The sequence below is a fragment of the Rhinoderma darwinii genome, chromosome 1 (assembly GCF_050947455.1).
Source record: "Rhinoderma darwinii isolate aRhiDar2 chromosome 1, aRhiDar2.hap1, whole genome shotgun sequence".
Taxonomy (NCBI): domain Eukaryota; kingdom Metazoa; phylum Chordata; class Amphibia; order Anura; family Rhinodermatidae; genus Rhinoderma; species Rhinoderma darwinii.
Genome location: NC_134687.1, coordinates 107906342 through 107926477, shown reverse-complemented (window position 1 = coordinate 107926477; position 20136 = coordinate 107906342). Strand labels below are relative to the sequence as shown.

Here is a 20136-nt window from a genome sequence, read left to right as displayed (position 1 = left end):
GTCTCATTGATCGGCGTTCGCTGCACCGACCAATTATCGGCCGGTGTAAAAGGGCCTTTAGACTGTCAGATTTTCGAGACTATTGCAACCTCCCTAGAAGTCTGGAAAAGGTCATTATATGGGTAAATTCACACATACTTGATTTGTTGCAAAACTGTCTGCGACTGGGGGTGTGTGGCTATGCATAGAGCTGAGAGGGCGCACTTCCCCACTACTCCACTGTCATTATAATCCTACACAATCCTTTTATCCACCAGACGCTAATGCACATTTTGAGTGGTGTATTGCCCACCCATAACATCGTTTGCAGTTGCAGCCTAGTCCCACATCTGAAGCCGTGGCCTTGACATCTGGAACACGCGGTGTGCCTGTGCAGTGGCCTAAGCGGAGAGGCTGTTCCATCCATGCAATACTGGAGGTGCTTCTAGACAGCGTCCCTCTTGCCGACGCTCTGGCCGGGGATTCCGCTTAAGAAGAAGCCCCTGACATCAATATTCATAAATTGACAGTGACGTCAGGGGCTTCTCTTGAAGCGGAATCCCCAGCTAGAGCATTGCCGATGCTCTGTGCGGGGATTCTGCACCAGGAGAAGCCCCTGACGACACTATCCATATATGGACGGTGACATCAGGGGCTCATCTTGAAGCGGAATCCCCGGCCAGAGCATTGCCGATGCTCTGGTCAAGGATTCCGCTCCTAGAGGGAGCCCCTGACGTCACTGTCCATATGTGGACAGAGACGTCAGGGGCTCAATCCCCGACCAGAGGGATTCTGCTTGTACAGGGAGCTACAGTGAAGCTATCTATGGGAGGTCCCATCTACGGCAGGTGCTATCTACAAGGGAGCTGTGTGGCACTATCTACAGGGGGTGTGGCACTACTTACAAGGGGGATTTGTGGCACTACTTACAGGGGGCTGTGTGGCATTACCTACAAGGGGGCTGTGTGGCACAACCTACAAGGGGGCTGTGTGGCACAACCTACAAGGGGGCTGTGTGGCACAACCTACAAGGGGGCTGTGGGGCACAACCTACAAGGGGGCTGTGTGGCACTATCTACAGAGGGCATCAACATCTGCGATTGCTGAGAAATCAGCTAAAGCTGCAGTACACAGTCCAATTGTTGTGAGGGCATGGTAGCAAGTAAAAATAGCAGAGAAAAAGCCAGAAACCAATGCAAGTAAGCTGAAGGATTAGGCAAAACTCGCTATACTCTAAAAGCAAGAGAAAATGGTGACTGGGTGATCATGTGACATTCCTGTGGGTGTTTTTAGTTGTTTGAGACCAAAAAAATTGACAAATGAAATTCACCCGTTTTTAAAACGAACAGTGAAAAAAAGATGCAAAACGGGTCACAATAAAAACTGAAACACGTCCCGGAACAGGTGCAAAATTAATGCGAAACTGGCGTTTTTATGGGCCGGAACCCGGACCCTGTCGTGTGAATAGAGCCTTGGCTTTCTATGGGTGCCGTGCAGCCTTTAGAACGGCCAAAATAGGTCATGTTCCAATTTTTTGATGGCCCGGTTTACCTGGCTGTTAAAAAATCGGTTATGTCAATAGCCCCATTTGGGGCCTATTGTTTTTACTGCTGCTGCTTGACGGAAGAAATATCTAGGGGAGAAACACTTTCTCATTGTATACTGATTGACAGCGATGATCTCCTCACTTGTCGGCCGCTACAGTATTAATAATCAGCATTATCTGTATATAGATACCCATTACATTAAACAGAGCAGCATGTTCACTTTATACATTGTACAGATGCTCAGCATCATATACATATTTCAAAAATCAAAAAAATCTGTGCACTTACCTTGGACTTTGCATCATTTTTATCATCTGCTTTGGCCGCCAGTAACATTAATCTGAGAATGAAGGTAACACTTAGAGTAAATTGTCCTCTCAACTCAGGAACATTGGACTTTAAGAGCTTTTTCACCTTAGGCATTGGGATGTTGAAAAAATAGACATTTCCTACTAGATCATGGCCTCTTCTTCCAGCCCTTCCTGCCATCTAAATAGGGAACAGTACCATTACAGACATATTACATTACTTTATAATTCATTACTTAACCTTCCTAAGTTCTTGAAAAGCAGCTGGAGCCTAGATACCATTTTTTAGACCAAAATTACCATACAGTTATATAACAAGCTAAAAATCTTTTGGAAATCTCGCGTCTCTTAATATTTTGATCATCTATTTTAAAAGATCAGAATACTAAAGGCCCATTTACACAGGTCAATGATTGGTTGACTGAGCATTCGTACGAATGTTCGTTCCCGATCATTGCCCTGTGTAAACACGGCAAAGATAAGCCAATGAAAGAGAAAATGCTCGTTCATTGACTGATCGCATCTTTTATGTGACTCAAAAATGTTCACTAGACGGCAGCACACTTCCCTGTGTAAACAATAGTACAAAATAATAATAATAAAAATGTTACAGTTACTTGCTAACCATTGGCTTTGTGCTGCCTACTTCGGGCATAGCAGTGTCCTGGTTCTAATGGCACATACCCTATTTGTACATTTACATTGCACAGTTTGATCGTGTTACAATAAAAATGAAAAACAAAAATAAATTATGTACATCATTAAAACAGGAATTGTGCAAAATACCTGTCTGTAGTTCAGTGCATCCAGGTACAGAGAATCTTTTAGGAAAACTACCGATTTGCATGGCATGTTGATTCCCAGAGCAAGTGAACTAGTAGCTGTTACAACCTGAAAAAAATAAGTTTCTAATCAATACTTATTAATACTAAAAGATGTAAGTGTGCTTAAATAGAAATAACTAGAGTATATGGCCAAAAGTATGTGGAAATCTGATCAGCGCACTAGGCATAAATCTGGAGTGTGGTTCCCATTTGCATCTATAACAGCCTATACTCTTCTGTAGAGGCTTTCACAACGTTTTTGTTGTGTATATGCGGGAATTTGTGCTCATTCAGCACAAAGATCATTTGTCAGGTCAGGCACTAAATTTTCAATATGACCCATTCTACTACCAATGTATGTCTACGGAGATTATTGTAACGCATCTGCCAGCGGTCCCCACCGCCGTGTTTTGTGTCCCCCTCGGTGCTTCCTGTCTTCTGCAGCTCATGGCCGCCGGTTTCCTTGTGCGCGCACAAAATTCTTAAAGGGCCAGTGCACACAAAATTCTTAAAGTTACCCAATCACCCCTGCTGTGTCCCAGGACTATTTAAGGTACCTCCTCCATCTCCCAAGTGCCTGAGCAATGTTGTTGCTAAACTGGGATCTGCAAAGGTTCCATAGTCTGTTCCTGTATCCCGTGTCCGTGACGACTTTAGTATCAGTATCAAGTTCAGTATCTGCGTCCAGTGTCCGAGACCAGTTCTGCTTCCGATAATCCAGAACAAACCATCTTCCAATAATCCAGCACAAGCCTGCTTCAGATAATCCAGCACAAGCCTGCTCCAGATAATCCAGAACAAGCCAGCTTCCGATAATCCAGCACAAGACAGCTTCCAACTATCCGGCACCAGCCTGCCATCCAGGTCCAACCGATCAGTGACTGTTTTATATTTGTTTGACCAGCTGCTGCTCCGTTACGGCGGAGTGGTCCAGTGGGTCCAGAACCCTGGTGTACGTAACAATTTGCTCAGGCCACGGAACCCGCTGGTTAACCCAAGACCGCAGTTCAAGCCATTCAAGTGGACATGCGAGATCTCAGATCACGCCAGGATCAGCTTCTGCAAGCGGTCAATTCCTTTGCCACACTGGACTTTGCTTCTGTTGCTCCCCTGTCAACCTCTCAAGTTGCTGCTCCATCTATTCCTCAACCCGTCATAACTCCAATCAGTTCTAGGGCTGGAATTTCTTTGCCACTTTCTCCCCGATACGATGGAGATGCAAGTACCTGTTGAGGCTTCTTCAACCATTGCAAAATCCATTTCAAGCTGCCTGCACATCTGTTCCCATCTGATCAGATCAAAGTAGCCTTCATTGTCTCCCTACTGTCAGGAAAACTCTGGGCGAATCCTATCTGGGAACGTGATGGGCCGGAGTCTTCTAATCTGCAGGTGTTCAGAGATGCACAGTGTTTAAGGAACCGGGCCCTACGTCTTCAGCCGCTTCTTCGCTTCTGACACTCCGCCAAGGGGTATCGACGGTAGGAGAGTACGCCATACAGTTCCGTACTTTGGATGCAGAGCTCACTTGGAACAACGAGCCCTTGGTGGCAACCTTCTGGCAGGGATTAGCGAGTAAAATCAAGGGTGAACTGACGGGTTGTGATCTCCGTTCTACCCTGGATTACCTGGTTCTTCTGACAACAAGCATTGACATGAGTTTCCGAGAGCACTCCTAAGAGGTTCTCCGAGAGAAGGTCCTACAGACTGGCACCTAATTTTCAAAGACCCCCTGCTACCTTCTTCTGCTGTCGTACCTGAGGAATCTATGCAAGTGGACAGAGTCAGACTGTCTGACCAGGTGTCACGGCGCGGGGTGTGGACCCACTGGGCCATACCACGTAATGGGAAGGCAGCTGGCCAAACAGGTACAATAAATGTCTATAGTCCAGAAAGGGTACCTGAGGCAATGTAGACAGTAGCGGTGATTCAGGCTTAAGATGAAGCTCCAGCAGTACACAGACACCCGGCGGGTATGACACAATAGATGCAGCGGAAGACACAACTCGACTCCAACTCTAGATGGCACAGAGCCACTATAGCACGGGATACAGGGTACAGGCAGCAGGAACGGGTAAAACAGGGAACTGGAAAAAACTAGGAGACCATTTGCAAGACAAGTCCAGCAGCATTCTGACCTAATTGCAGATTTTCTGCAACTGTTCGCGCACTGGCCCTTCACTGGAGACAGTGTCTGGACCAGGAAGTGAGTGCCGGCGTTTCTCAGGAGGGAGATGCCGCCGGGAGCTCACACTTCCACGGCCGCAGCAGTCAGAGGGTAAGTCAGGACGACGGTCCGTGGCCATAGATGTTACACCAGGAGTGCCAGCGCAGACGTTCTGCTAGCTTATGTATGTACTGTGGCTGCAAGGGTTATTTTTTGCGCCAATGTCCCCACAAGCCAGGAAACCCAAACACCTAGGGTTGTTAAGAGAGACTATCCTAGGTGGACTGATGCCTTTTGCAAATTTCTCTCCTAAACGCTCAATTCCTGTAAAAATCACATCAGGTTTAGAATCGCATTCTGTTTCTGCTTATCTGGACACTGGAGTGGCTGCGAACTTCATTCATCAGGCCTTAGTAGACCGTCTCCACTTGCCCATGACTCCTTTGGAATAACCTCTAGCGGTAGCTTCCGTGAATGGTTAACCATTGCCAGATCCAATTCCCTCCATCACAGAACCTTTGAGGTTACAAGTGGGTGTTCTATACTCGGAACAAATAGCCTTCTATGTTCTGACTAAGGCTATTAACCAACTCCTGCTGGGACTACCATGGCTTCACCAACACGCTCCTGTCCTCGACTGGAACACAGGAGAAATTCTCCAGTGGGTATCCTGATGTCTACACCGCTTTCTGCCTCAGGTTCATCCTGTTCAATCTCCGGTGTCTCAGTCACCCCCTGGTCTGCCTCCACAGTATGCCTGTTATGCGGATGTCTTCAGCAAGAAGGAGGTAGAGATTCTGCCTCCTCATCGTTCTTACGACTGTCCAATTGAGTTGCTTCCTGAGACTTCACCTCCTCGTAGATGAGTAAATCCTCTCTCTCTACCCGAAACCCAAGCCATGTCTGCATATGTCAAGGAGGACCTCGACAGGGGGTTTATCAGGAAATCTACTTCTCCAGCCAGAGCTGGATTCTTCTTTGTGGAAAAGAAAGATAGATCTCTCCGGCCTTGTATCGATTATCGTGGTTTGAACCAAATCACTGTAAAAAACGAGTACCCCTTACCACTGATCTCAGATCTCTACAACAGAATAAGTGGAGCCAAGGTTTTCACAAAGCTGGAGCTATGCAGGGCTTATCACTTGATCCGTATCCACAAAGATGATAAATGGAAAACCACATTCAACACCAAAGACGGTCACTACGACTATCTTGTGATGTAGTTTGGATTATGCAACGCTCCGGCTGAGTTCCAGGAATTTGTGAATGACATATTCCAGGATCCACTGTATGTCTGTGTGGTGTTGTATCTGGACAATATCTTGATCTACTCACCAGATCTGACTACTCACTGGAAGCATGTTCTCCAGGTCCTGTCGCGGTTAAGGGGGAATAACTTCTATGCCAAATTAGAAAAGTGTGTATTCGAAAGGAAATCCTTGCCCTTTATGGGCTATATAGTTTCCGATCATGAACTCCAGATGGATCCTGAAAAAGCAAAATCCGTCTTAGAGTGGCCACGTCCTCAAGGTCTCCGTGCCATACAAAGATTTTTAGGCTTCGGAAATTTCTATCGCCAGTTCATCCCAAACTTCTCTTCACTTACGGCCACTATCTCTGCTCTCACTAAGTAGGGCTTGAACGCTAAAGTCTGGACCCTTGAAGGAGAGTCGGCATTCACTAGTCTCAAGAGGGCCTTCACCTCTGCCTCCGTTCTTCACCATCCTGATGTTTCTCGACAGTTCTCGTTGGAGGTCGGCGCTTCTTCAATTGCTGCTGGAGCACTTCTCTTTCAAAGAAACTCCAAGGGTAAGGCGGTCTTCTGTGGCTTCTTCTCTAAACTCCTCACTGCAGCAGAGGTAAAAGGCTCCATTGGGGGCCGTGAGCTACTTGGCATCAAGTAAGCCTTAGGCTGGATTCACACGAGCATGTTACGTCCATAAAGGACGGAACGTATTTCGGCCGCAAGTCCCGGACCGAACACACTGCAGGGAGCCGGGCTCCTAGCATCATAGTTATGTACGATACTAGGAGTCCCTGCCTCTCCGTGGAACTACTGTCCCGTACTGAAAACATGATTACAGTACGGGACAGTTGTCCCGCAGCGATGCAGGGACTCCTAGCATCGTACATAACTATGATGCTAGGAGCCCGGCTCCCTGCAGTGTGTTTGGTCCGGGACTTGCGGCCGAAATATGTTCCGTCCTTTACGGACGTAACATGCTCGTGTGAATCCAGCCTTAGAAGAGTGGTGGCATTTACTAGAGGGGCCTGCTCATCCAATTATCATTTACACTGATCACAAGAATCTCACTTACAGTCTGCACAAAGCTTGAACCCTCGTCAAGTCAGATGGTCACTTTTCTTTGCCAGATTCAAATTCCAACTCTGTTTCCGTCCTGCTGATAAAAATGTCAAGGCTGATGCACTGTCTTGTTAGTTTAAAACAGATGACGCTGAAGAGGATCCTCAGCATATTATTGACCCTTGCAGTATTATTCCTGTTAACACTCTGCAGATTAAAGACATTCCTCCAGGGAAATTTTTTTTGTTCGTCCTATTGACAGGAAGGGAATTCTCATCTGTGGTGATAATTCCAAGCTTGCAGGTCATTCAGGTATTCGTAAGACTCGGGAATTTACCTCTGGCCACTACTGGTGGTCCACGTTGCCCAAAGATTTTGTGGACTATGTCTCATCGTGTACCAACTATGCCCAAAACAAAACTACTCATTCCAAGCCTGCGGGTCTACTCCAACCGCTGCCGGTTTCTGATAAAATCCATGGCAATATGCTGCCAAGGACTATTACAGATCTTCCTCCCTCTGCTGGGGCACCACTGTCTGGGTTGTGGTGGATCGTTTCTCAAAAATAGCACATTTAGTTTCTCTGTCTGGCCTTCCCTCAGCTCCTCACCTGGCAAGTCTATTTGTTCAGCATATTTTTCGTTTGCACGTGTTGACCCTTCATATCGTGTCAGATTGGGGTGTGCAATTCACATCCAAGTTATGGAGAGCCCTGTATAAGCTTCTGGATGCGAAATTGGACTTTCATCTGCATACCGGCTATGTTGAAAGAATTAACCAAGTGCTTGAAAATTATCTCTGCCATTTTGTATCTGCTCAACACGACAACTGGGTACATCTCCTTTCGTGGGCCGAATTCTCTTATAATAATCACATTAGTGAATCTACTACTACGCCTCCATTTTTCATTGTTTACAGCCAACATCCGCCTATCCTTCTTACTGTACCTGCGACATCTCCTGGTGTCCTACAAGTTACGTTTACCTCCTACCCTCAAGAGTCCCAATTCCTTTCATGTATCTCCCCTGAAACCTGTGATCCTCAACCAGTACAACAAGTCTTCCAATTCTTCTGCCCTAGGTGTTTGGCTGATGTCTTTGAAGTCAAGGAGGTTCTGGACCGCAAGAGGGTTAGAGGAAAGACTTTTTATCTTGTGGACTGGAAGGGCTTGGGTCCTGAGGAGAGATCTTGGGAGCCTGAAGAGAACATTGTTACCCCAGCTCTCAAGTTCCTCCTGCGCTATAGACCTAAGAAGAGGGGGTGTAAGGGGGGGTACTGTAATACGACGGCAGGCCCCGCATCTGCCAGTAGTCCCCGCCACCGGGTCACGTGCCTCTCTCAGAGCTTCCTGTCTTCTGCAGTTCACGGCCGCCAAATCCCTAGTGCGCGCGCGCTCTGACCACCTCTTAAAGGGCCAATGCGCTCGAAAGTCTAAAATTTCCCTAATCACCCCTGCTGTGTCGCAGGACTATTTAAGGCACCTCCTCCATTTCCAAAGTGCCTGAGCAATGTTGTTGCTAACCTTGGGTTAGTCTGAAAAGGTTCTGTAGTCTATTCCTGTATCCAGTGTCCGTGATGACTTCAATATCCATGCACGGTGTCCATGTCAAGTCCAGTGTCCGTGATGACTTCAGTATCCATGTCCGTGGCAAGTCTAGTATCTGCGTCCAGTGCCCGAGACCAGTTCTGCTTCCGATAATCCAGCACAAGCCAGCTTCTGATAATCCAGCACAAGCCAGCTTCCAGCTATCCGTCACCTGCCTGCCATCCATGTACCACCGACCAGTGACTGTCTTATATTTGTTTGACCAGCTGCTACTCCATTACGACAGAGTGGTTCAGTGGGTCCACAACCCCGGTGGGCATAACAATTATATGGCTATGTGCTTGAGTTTATGCACCTGCTTGGGTGTGGCTGAAACACCTGAACCCAGTAATTAGGAGGAGTGCCTCCTTACTTTTGCCCATACATAATGTATGTACAGTACATTCCCCTTACATGAACTTTGTATGATTTTATAATCCAATCCAAAGAGTTTCTCTGAATGGGTTTTTTTTACAAGGCAAATTGAGATTGCCATGATAGAAATAATATGGGGCCAAACATGGAAGAGGTAGCTTGAAGGTATTGGTATGTCCATCCTTTGTATTAGACACTTTACTATTATTAAAAGGACCATCAATTCTGCCCTGCACCAGTCTAGGATGCAGATACTTTTGAACACTATGGCAGAGCAGGGAGGTTTCCCCCTGCTTGGCCATTTACTAGCCTACAGGCCACGTTCGGCCTGCAGCTATCAAGCAGGCCGGTGTGCCAGCCTACGCAAGGATCCCATAGGCGGTGAGGATGCTATGGAGCAGCTCCGTTCATGGCACTATCTACAGGGGGGCTGTATGGCACAATCTACAGGGGGTGACTGTATGGCACAATCTAGAGGGGGCACTAACTACAGGCGGGCACTATCTGCAAGGTGGTGTGGCACCAAGGGGAGGGGGGGCCCAGTCAAACTTTTGCTATGGGGCCCAATATTTCCTAGTTACGCCCCTGCATTCAACTATGGAGTCCCGGGCCAGAGCAGCGCAAGCTCTCTGGCCGGGGACTCCTGTCTTGGAAAAGCCTTTGACTTCACTGTCTATATATGGACTATGGACAGTGACATCAGTGGCTCTTCCAATAGCGGAATCCCCGGCCAGATCGTTGCCAATGCTCTGGCCGGGGATTCCGACATCTTAAAGCCCATACCTTCACTGTCCATATATGGACAGTGACGTCAGGGGCTCCTCCTGCAGCGGAATCCCCGGCCAGAGCCTTGCTGATGCTCTGGCCGGGGATTCCGCTCCTAGAGGGAGCCCCTGATGTCACTGTCCATATATAGACAGTGACGTCAGGGACTCCTCCTGGAGCAGAATCCCCGGCCACAGCGTGGCCAATACTCTGGCTGGGGATTCTGCCCCTAGAGGGAGCCCCAATGAAGCTATCTACAAGAGGGGTTAGCGCTATCGGCAGGAAGGGTGGCGCTATCTTCAAGGGGTTGTGGCACTATTTACATTGGCACTGTGGCACTATATGGGCACCATCTACATGGGCACTGGCACTTTATATGTGGGCTCTGTGGCACTATGTGGACACTATCTACAGTAGGCACTGTGGCACTATGTGGGCACTGTGGCACTATCTACAGTGGGCACTGTGGCACCATCTACAGTGGGCACTGTGTGGGCACTTTGTCACTATGTGGGTACTGTGGTGGTATGTGGGCACTGGCACCATCTATGTGAGCACTATCTACTGTGGGAACTGTGGCACTACCTACAGGGGCATTGTGGCACTATGGGTATTATCCTGTATGGGAGCATCAGTGTGGGTATTATACCATATGGAGGCAGCTATGGGGACATTATACTGTATGGGGTCAGCTATGGGGACATTATACTGTATGGGGACAGCTATGGGGCATTATACTGTATAGTGGCATCTGTGTGGGCAGTTTACTGTATGGGAGAATCTGTGTTGGCTTTATACTCTGTATGGCTGCATCTATGGGGACATTATACTGTATGGGGCAGCCATTGGGAGGCATTAAGGGGTATTATACTGTGTGTGGGTTTTATGGGGGCATTATACAGTGGGGAGGCACTATGGGAGCATTATACTGTGTTGGCTGAATCGAGTGCGTATGGGTGGTATTGGGCGGGGCTAGAGGTGTGGCTTAAAAGGAAAAAATTTGCTGCATCGATTGTCCCTCTTTGCGATACTTGAAAGTTGGGAGGTATGCCATATTTTGGCACATAGAGTGCCTATGGCTCTGTAGCATGGAGTTGTATGGACTACCAAAAGGCACCGTGCACATGTATTAGCTCTAATTGTGTTACGCAGCAACAATGATCTAAGACAGAAAAACAAACCAACATCCGAGAGGACAAACAAAACGAAACAAAACAGATTTTTGATTGTTCTAGGGAACAGAGACATTGTATTGCAATCTGAATATACTGTACATTAGTTTGTTGCCCCTTCTCCACAAAGTAATGCACACAAATCCCTATATGCTGAGTTGCATTCATCGATTTGCAGATCAGTAGATCAACCATTTAGCATGCTTCACCTTGGAACTGCTGCTTCTGGGTAATTGTTCCTTTCGCATTCACCAATTCTAGTGAGTCTGCTGCCAAAAGAGAATGTATTCCTAGCATTATATCAACTTTGTTATAAACTTGTGCTCTTACTGCCAGTGGCTATCCTTTCTATATCCCGGGGCACATGCTCCACCAGACTATCCCTAGCTACACCACTGTCTGGAAATGTGTATATCATTGTGGTAATAAGTTTAGTCTTCCACAATATCCTTTTCCATATAGAAGATATTGTGCTGAAGGTTGCTGTAAAATACTCACTCTTATGTAACCCATCCTGAACAGCATCTCAACAAGTCTCCTTCCTTTTGCATCTACTGATCCATGGTGATAACCAATTCCTTTGTGTGACAAAGGTATCAGATTGGTGTTTCTTGAATATCTCGTTCTGTCATACATTTGCGATAAGGTCTGTTAACAGATCACGGAAATTGTATGAATTGTATAAAACATGGATAACAAAGCTTACAGTATTATTGTTTGTTATTGGTGAACTAGATGGCACAGCTTGGCATTGTATATTATGTAAACTAAAGGCACACAATCTGCAAAACAATATTTTAAGCGGCTGTTACTTATCTATATCTGTAGGACCAGCTGACCAATTCATTAAAGATAGATGCTTACTTATGTTATTAATAGCTGGTTAACTTTCAACCAATATTTTCACTTTTATTTATTCCTTGAACTGTATTATTGAGAACTCCTGCAATGCAACATATGATACATGCTGCATATAACAAAATTATTCCTCTTTTGAATAATGATCTCCTGAAAACTGTTAGGCCCCATGCACACGAACGTGCTTTTGCGGCCGCAATTCCCTCGAAAATCCACGGGAGAATTGCGGCCCCATTCATTCCTATGGGGCCATGCACGGGCTCATTGAAAATAATGGCTACGGTCGTGTGCATGAGGCCTTAGGGTATGTTCACATGGCTTATTTTCGGCCGTTTTTCGGGCCGTTAACGGACGAAAAACGGATGAAAAATCGGAAACAGAATGCTTCCAAACATCTGCCCATTGATTTCAATGGGAAAAACGGCCGCGTAAAAAAACCGGCCGCAAAAAAGAAGTGCATGTCACTTCTTGAGCCATTTTTGGAGGCGTTTTTTATTGACTCCAAAAACGGGCGTAAATAACGCAGTGAAAAACGCGAGTTGCTTAAAACGGCTGAAAATCAGGAGCAGTTTTCAAGGGAAAACAGCTACGTATTTTCAGACGATTTTTAGTAAGCGTGTGAACATACCTTATAGGTAAGCTACAAAGGAAGCCTACTGCAAAAACTGGGGGCATGAACTTATAGTAAAACGTGAAATCGGTTCCCACTACCAACTGCAGAAGCAAATGAGTTCAGGACATAAAAAAAATAACAACATATAAATTGGTCCCCTGTGTTTTCCTCTCTTTTACTTGTACTCCTGGTGGTTTGCATTTAATTTTCCATTGCCCCTTGTCAACCCTTAGGGTATGTTCACACGCCCTATTTACGGACGTAATTCTGGCGTCTTACGCCTGGAATTACGCCCGAAAATACGTCTCCAAAGCGTCAACAAACATCTGCCCATTGAATTCAATGGGTCTTACGTGTTCTGTGCAGACAAGCTTTTTTTTTACACGCCGCTGTCAAAAGACGGCGCGTAAAAAGACGGCCGCCTCAAGGAAGTGCATGTCACTTCTTGGGACGTAATTGGAGCCGTTTTTCATTGACTCCATTGAAAAATAGCTCCAATTACGTCCGTAATGGACGCCGTGAAAAACGCGAGTACCAGCAATTACGTCTGAAATTCAAGAGCTGTTTTCTCCTGAAAACAGCTCCGTAATTTCAGACGTATTTTACGTTTGCGTGTGAACATACCCTTAGCATACCCTTAGACTGAGCAAGACTTTGCATATAGCACTGCTCTTCAATGCTAGAACCAATATAAACCCACAAATTCTTTTATATACCTTAGCTGCTTTATGAATATTAAAAGGTGAATTACTAATCTTGAAATAGCTGTGCTCTAAAAAGGAAGAAATCTCACAGTAAAGTGTCATATTCATGTTGACCATGTAGGTGGATGCCTCACTACAGAAGGAGTCTTAGAACATGGGTAGAGTGGGTACAAGCTAACAAATTATAACAATGTAGACTGTCTCCCTACATTCCTGCTAATCCACACTAAATAGTCATTCTAATAAGGCTGTATCAATGGCCCCTCACATACTTAAAAGGACCCCTTGCCAGACAACACTCAAAAAGCAAAAACTGTCTACAAATGAGAATCACTGGTTAGTATTAATACGCATGTTTTAAGGCACTTCCTGGAGTGATATATCAACTTACAGCATGGACGTAGCTAGGGGGGGCAGACGGAGCATGTGCCCCGGGCGCAACTAAGAGGGAAGGTGGGGGGGTGCTCTGAGGGGGCAGTGGTGCCACTGAAACCAGCCACCGCCACCCCCTCCTGCACTGTAGGCGATGAACGGCCGGGTACGTTCAGTGACTGGCCATTCAGCGCCTTTCAACGACTCAAGCGGAGAGATTACCTATTTGCGCCGCTTGCATCGTTGAAAGGCGCTGATTGACAGGGCAAGTCATAGTGCCCTGCCAATCAGCGCCTTTCATAGACGCAAGCGGCGCGATGACGACATCCTGTCGCTTGCGTCTATGAAAGGCGCTAATTGGCAGGGCAGAATGACTTGCCCTGTAAGTCAGCGCCTTTCAACAACACAAGCAGTGCGAGGATGTCAGAAGAGAGCAGGTCTGCATTGACACCGGATGGCGCCGGAACGGGATTAAGGTAAGTATGTAAAGTTTTTTTTTTATCCTAATAAAAATGTAAGTGACATTATCTACAGGGGTGGCTCTATCTACATAGGGAAGGCTCTATCTTCAGGGGGAGGGGCTATATACAGAGGTCGGCTATATGTGGAGCACTATAGGGGGAGCTATATGTAAGGCACTATATACAGGGGTGGGCTATATGTGGAGCACTATTTATAGGGGGAGATATATGTAGGGCACTATCTACAGGGGTGGGCTATATGTTAGACACTATTTACAGGGGTGGGCTATATCTACAGGGGGGCTATATACAGGGGTAGGCTATATATGGAGCACTATAGGGGAGCTATATGTGAAGCACTATATACAGGGGTGGGCTACATATGGAGCACTATTTATAGGGGGAGATATATGTAGGGCACTATCTACAGGGGTGGGCTATATGTGGAGCACTATCTACAGGGGGCTATATATGGGGCATTATCTACTTGGGGGGCTACATGTGGGGCACTATCTACAGGGGTGGCTATATGTGGGCACTATCTACAGGGGTGGCTTTATGTGGGACACTATCTACAGGGGGCTGTATGTGGGGCACTAACTACAGGAGAAGGAGGAGTCTGCACACACATACACAGTCTCTTCTTGAGGAAAGCTAATTTGCCTGATACGACAGATCAAATTCTTGATGGGAAAACGGAAAAATACATCATACGACTGACATTGTGGACCGAAATACTGTTAGTACTCAAGGACACAAAAATGACAAAAAGTTTATTCTAAAAAATACTCTTGGAATGATAGATATGCTTTAAATCCTACTAGGCTAGACATGCCTTCTGCTTCTCGGAATGGTGTCTTACCTCTTTGTCCACAGCGGTGACATCAGCATAAGTACAATCTGATGGTATTTCATTGAACTTTTCAATCTTTTGCTTTAGACTGTTATAGTTCGCTTGTTTGATCATTAGTTCTTCATTTTTACTTGATGATCTGCTAATAATAGTGGAATAAGTATTTGGCTTATAGCGAAGTAGTCACAAGCAGCTTAAATGGTTTCAATTATTAGCAGCTAAGCAGAAGTCAAGAAATATAAAAAATAAAATAAAAACCTAGGGAAAATCTTCAAATGTAACAAAGCTTCTATAAAATGTGGATCAGATACATCCATGGTATTGTATTTTCTGTAATTCTTTATGAATGTGGAATCAGGACAATAAATAAGAGGGTTAAAAAAAAGAAGCTCAACTCCTGTCCATGATTTGTGCCTGGTCTTGCAGCTCTTCCCAATTTAAGTGAATGGGGCTGAGCTGCAATACCAGACACATCCAAGGGACAAAAGTGGTGCTGTTTCTGGGGAAAAAATGCAGACCATTTTTTCTAAACCCAGACAAATTCTTTAATCTTATCAATTCAACTAACTTCTACAACCTACTCAGCTCCCTATTGGCACCATTAATTTCTATACATCTTTCTAACTCGTTCTGTTCCGGTCCAAACCTATCATCTTCAGGCACCATGTAAATCTGTTTGTTTTTTTTATCCATATTTTTTATTTATACATTTTCTTGAGAGGTAGAACGGGTAACAGAAAGGCCTAGTTCACACAGAGTTTTTTGAAGGCAGATAAAACCTGTCTCAAAATTCCTTTAGGAATTTCGAGGCAGATTTTAAACTGCCAGCATTGTTTTATTGCTTTTTTCCCGCATTTTCTGCTGTTTTTTTGCCTGTGGCTGTTAAATCTAACGCATAAATTAGCTGTTTTTTTCTGCCTCCCATTATTTTCAATGGTCGGAAACTGCTGGAAGGAAGAACATGCCTCTTTTTTTTTCCGCAAGCGGGCAAAAGCCGCCTGGAAAAAAACACCACTACCTCCCATTAAAATCACTGGGGGGGGGGGGGGGCGGGGGATTTGGACTGTTTTTTGGTGCTGATTCGGATGCGGTTTTCACATCAAAATCAGCGCCATAAAAACCGTATAAACTGACCCAAAGAATAATAGTGGTGGGTTATATAACAATAAGGGCACATTCAGACGTGGCGGATTTGCTGTTGAATTCCGCTGCGGACAGTACGCAATAAAATTCTGCAGCAGCCGCTTTTTACATTTGTTTCTATACATTTTTAAGAAACCTAGTTCAGACGTTGCGGAAAATAACTGTGCGGAATTTAGGCTGCGGTGCAGAACTTTCCCTCGGCAGCATGCTCATTATGTTGCGGAATTTCGCTGCAGATTTCAGCCTTTGCCGGGCAAAGGCTGAAATCTGTGGCAAGTCCACTGTGATATCTGCAACGTCTGAATTACCTGTCAGATATGAAAATGTTGCTGCAAATTTGCAAAGAATCTGCAGCAACATTTTCACCGGAAAAATTCCGCCACGTCTGAACATGGCCTAATAAGTGATCTCTGCTGACAAGTACATTCAACAAAAAAAACACATATGGGCCCCATGCACACGACCGTACCCGTAATTACGACCCGTAATTACAGGCAAGGCTGGCCGCGGACAGCTGTCCGCATTTACGGGGCGTGCTCCCATTATAAAGTATAGGAGCACGGTCCGTAAAATAAAAAAATAGGACATGTCCTATTTTTTTCGGAAAGTTTCTACGGCATGGACACCTTCCCATAAATACAGTGAAGGAAATAAGTATTTGATCCCTTGCTGATTTTGTAAGTTTGCCCACTGTCAAAGACATGAACAGTCTAGAATTTTTAGGCTAGGTTAATTTTACCAGTAAAAGATAGATTATATTTAAAAAAAAATAGAAAACCAAGACTCAATTAATCAGTCTGACTCTAACCTCTACAACATGGGCAAGACCAAAGAGCTTTCTAAGGATGTCAGGGACAAGATCATAGACCTGCACAAGGCTGGAATGGGCTACAAAACCATAAGTAAGACGCTGGGTGAGAAGGAGACAACTGTTGGTGCAATAGTAAGAAAATGGAAGACATACAAAATGACTGTCATACGACATCGATCTGGGGCTCCATGCAAAATCTCACCTCGTGGGGTATCCTTGATCCTGAGGAAGGTGAGAGCTCAGCCGAAAACTACACGGGGGGAACTTGTTAATGATCTCAAGGCAGCTGGGACCACAGTCACCAAGAAAACCATTGGTAACACATTACGCCGTAATGGATTAAAATCCTGCAGTGCCCGCAAGGTCCCCCTGCTCAAGAAGGCACATGTACAGGCCCGTCTGAAGTTTGCAAATGAACATCTGGATGATTCTGAGAGTGATTGGGAGAAGGTGCTGTGGTCAGATGAGACTAAAATTGAGCTCTTTGGCATTAACTCAACTCGCCGTGTTTGGAGGAGGAGAAATGCTGCCTATGACCCAAAGAACACCGTCCCCACTGTCAAGCATGGAGGTGGAAACATTATGTTTTGGGGGTGTTTCTCTGCTAAGGGCACAGGACTACTTCCCCGCATCAATGGGAGAATGGATGGAGCCATGTACCGTCAAATCCTGAGTGACAACCTCCTTCCCTCCACCAGGACATTAAAAATGGCTCGTGGCTGGGTCTTCCAGCACGACAATAACCCGAAACATACAGCCAAGACAACAAAGGAGTGGCTCAAAAAGAAGCACATTAAGGTCATGGAGTGGCCTAGCCAGTCTCCAGACCTTAATCCCATCGAAAACTTATGGAGGGAGCTGAAGATCCGAGTTGCCAAGCGACAGCTTCGAAATCTTAATGATTTACAGATGATCTGCAAAGAGGAGTGGGCCAAAATTTCATCTAACATGTGTGCAAACCTCATCATCAACTACAAAAAACGTCTGACTGCTGTACTTGCCAACAAGGGTTTTGCCACCAAGTCTTGTTTGCCAAAGGGATCAAATACTTATTTCTCTGTGCACAATGCAAATAAATATATATAATTTTGACTATGTGATTTTCGTTTAGTTTTTTTTTATACATAATCTATCTCTCACTGGTAAAATTAACCTAGCCTAAAAATTCTAGACTGTTCATGTCTTTGACAGTGGGCAAACTTACAAAATCAGCAAGGGATCAAATACTTATTTCCTTCACTGTATACGTCGGCTATAGAAATGAATGGGTTCGTAATTACTATCCAAAATTAAGGGCGGTTTTACGGTCGTGTGCATGGGGCCTTATACATCTCATATAATTCGCTATACACAAGATGAATAAATTTCACTGGTTTTTTTAACCCCTTCCCTCTGCAGTCAACTTTCAGTTTTTATTTTTGTTTTTTCCTCCCCACTTTCCAAAAGCCATAACTTTTTTATTTTTCAGTCGACGCAGCCATATGAAGGCTTGTTTTTTGTTGGACTAGTTGTAGTTTTTCATGGCACCATTTAATGTACTATGTAATGTACTTGGAAACTGTATTCTACGGGTTGATACAATTGCGGCAATACCAAATTTATATAGTTTTTTATGTTTTACTACTTTTACAAAGAAAAAACGATTTGTTTAAAAAAAAATTGTGTTCTGTCGCCAAATTCTAAGAGCCATAACGTTTTTATTATCCCGTCGATTGAGCAGTATGAGGGCTTATTTTTTTGTGGTGCGAGCTGTAGTTTTTACTAGTTTCATTTTGCAGTACATGTGACTTTTTGATCGCTTTTTCTTGCATTTTTTTTTTGGAGCTAAGGTTACCAAAAAACATCAATTCTGGCATTTTCATATTTTTTTATACAGCAGTCACTGTGCGGGCTAAATAATGTTATATTGTAATATTTTGTACTTTTATGGACGCGGCGAATCCATTTAAAAAAAATTTAAATGACCATAACAATACTCTATGGAAAGAATGGGAAAAGTGTTGTTTTTTTTTTAACGTTATTCAACTGTTTTTTATAAGTCCCCCTAGGGGATTTGAGCCAGCGATCGCTCGCACTGTATACTGCAATACTAATGTATTGCAGTATATCGTGATTTTGGCAGGGCTTAAAGGGAACCTGTCACCAGCATTTCACCTATTAAACCAGCAATACCTGGGGGTAGTGGGTGAAAAATTGTTTCTATATAACCTATAATTGTCTACTTAGTCGGCTCTGTAGCTTTAGTATTCAGTCTTTTAGTGTTCCCACACCGTATGCAAATGAGCAGAAAAGAGTCAGATCTTCGTTTGAAAAGAGTCAAATCTTCGTTTGAAAAGGTCAAATCTTCGTTTGAAAAGAGTCATAACTTCATTCTTCAAGTCTATCCGAGTTTACCCCGCCTCCTTACTTTTGATTGACAGCTCCTCATCATCCCCCAGCACACAAAATCCTGCGCTTGTGCATTGATGTCCTCTTCTGGTGTGTGCGCACAAAGGGTCACCGGATTATTACGATAAAAGGCGCAAAATGTTTGCAGACCGTTATTTACAGTCGGAGAAGGAGTTTAGGAGAGGGGATAACGGCAATGAACTTTTGACAGCAGCGGCCAGTGAGGGATAAGTAAAGTTCAATAGGTGAATTGCTGGTGACAGGTTCCCTTTAATAGCAGCGCAAAGATGGCAGACCTGGGGGCCTTCATTTGGCTCCAAGGCTGCCATGACAACCATCGGCACCCCACAATCTCGTCCCAGGAGGTCCAATGGGCTGTCGGGTGGGCCACCCTACTCTTTCTAACCACTAAGATTCCGCAATCGCTATTGATTTTTGATTACGCCCGTTGCAGTCACGTATTGGCTGTAACATACAGCCGACACACGCTTAGTATGGAGCGGGCTCAGCCCATGAACCTGCTCCATATAACCTCTTAACACCCGTTATGTACAGTTACGTTATAATACGTAAGGGGTTAAACATAATAGCCAAAAAGAAGCTTGGGATGATTTTGAAACACTTGAAAATAAATCCTACGATAAAGAGCATGGACAGAAGCGCAACTTTAAAACTTCCATAAAAAAAATCTGTGTTTATAGGCTTAATAATATAAAATAATTGGGAGGATTTATATATGTATTTATGGAAGTTTTCTGGCCTAAGTACATTGAAAAATAAACCAATTGAGTTAAGCATCATATTAATGAAAACCTCTGCACTATTCTTTCCGACACATAGCAATGTGTCGGGAAAAGTGCGTGGGGCCCCAGAGTTGCATAAGTTTATTACAATTTTCAACCACTTTTT

General features: G+C 44.8%; 1 protein-coding gene across 2 annotated transcripts in view; it reads right to left on the bottom strand.

Moving 5' to 3' along the window:
- Positions 1–20136, bottom strand: part of LOC142753072 (putative ATP-dependent RNA helicase DDX60) — a 178905-nt gene that overhangs the window by 37064 nt on the left and 121705 nt on the right. The window contains exons 28-31 of one of the 2 annotated variants that reach the window (XM_075860265.1): positions 14895–15027; positions 11523–11672; positions 2621–2725; positions 1815–2015 (exon numbers count right to left, since the gene is read on the bottom strand). In XM_075860265.1, the coding sequence (XP_075716380.1) occupies positions 1815–2015; positions 2621–2725; positions 11523–11672; positions 14895–15027 (589 nt within the window). The remainder of the gene's footprint in view (positions 1–1814; positions 2016–2620; positions 2726–11522; positions 11673–14894; positions 15028–20136) is intronic. The other variant, XM_075860266.1, reaches the window with a different exon arrangement.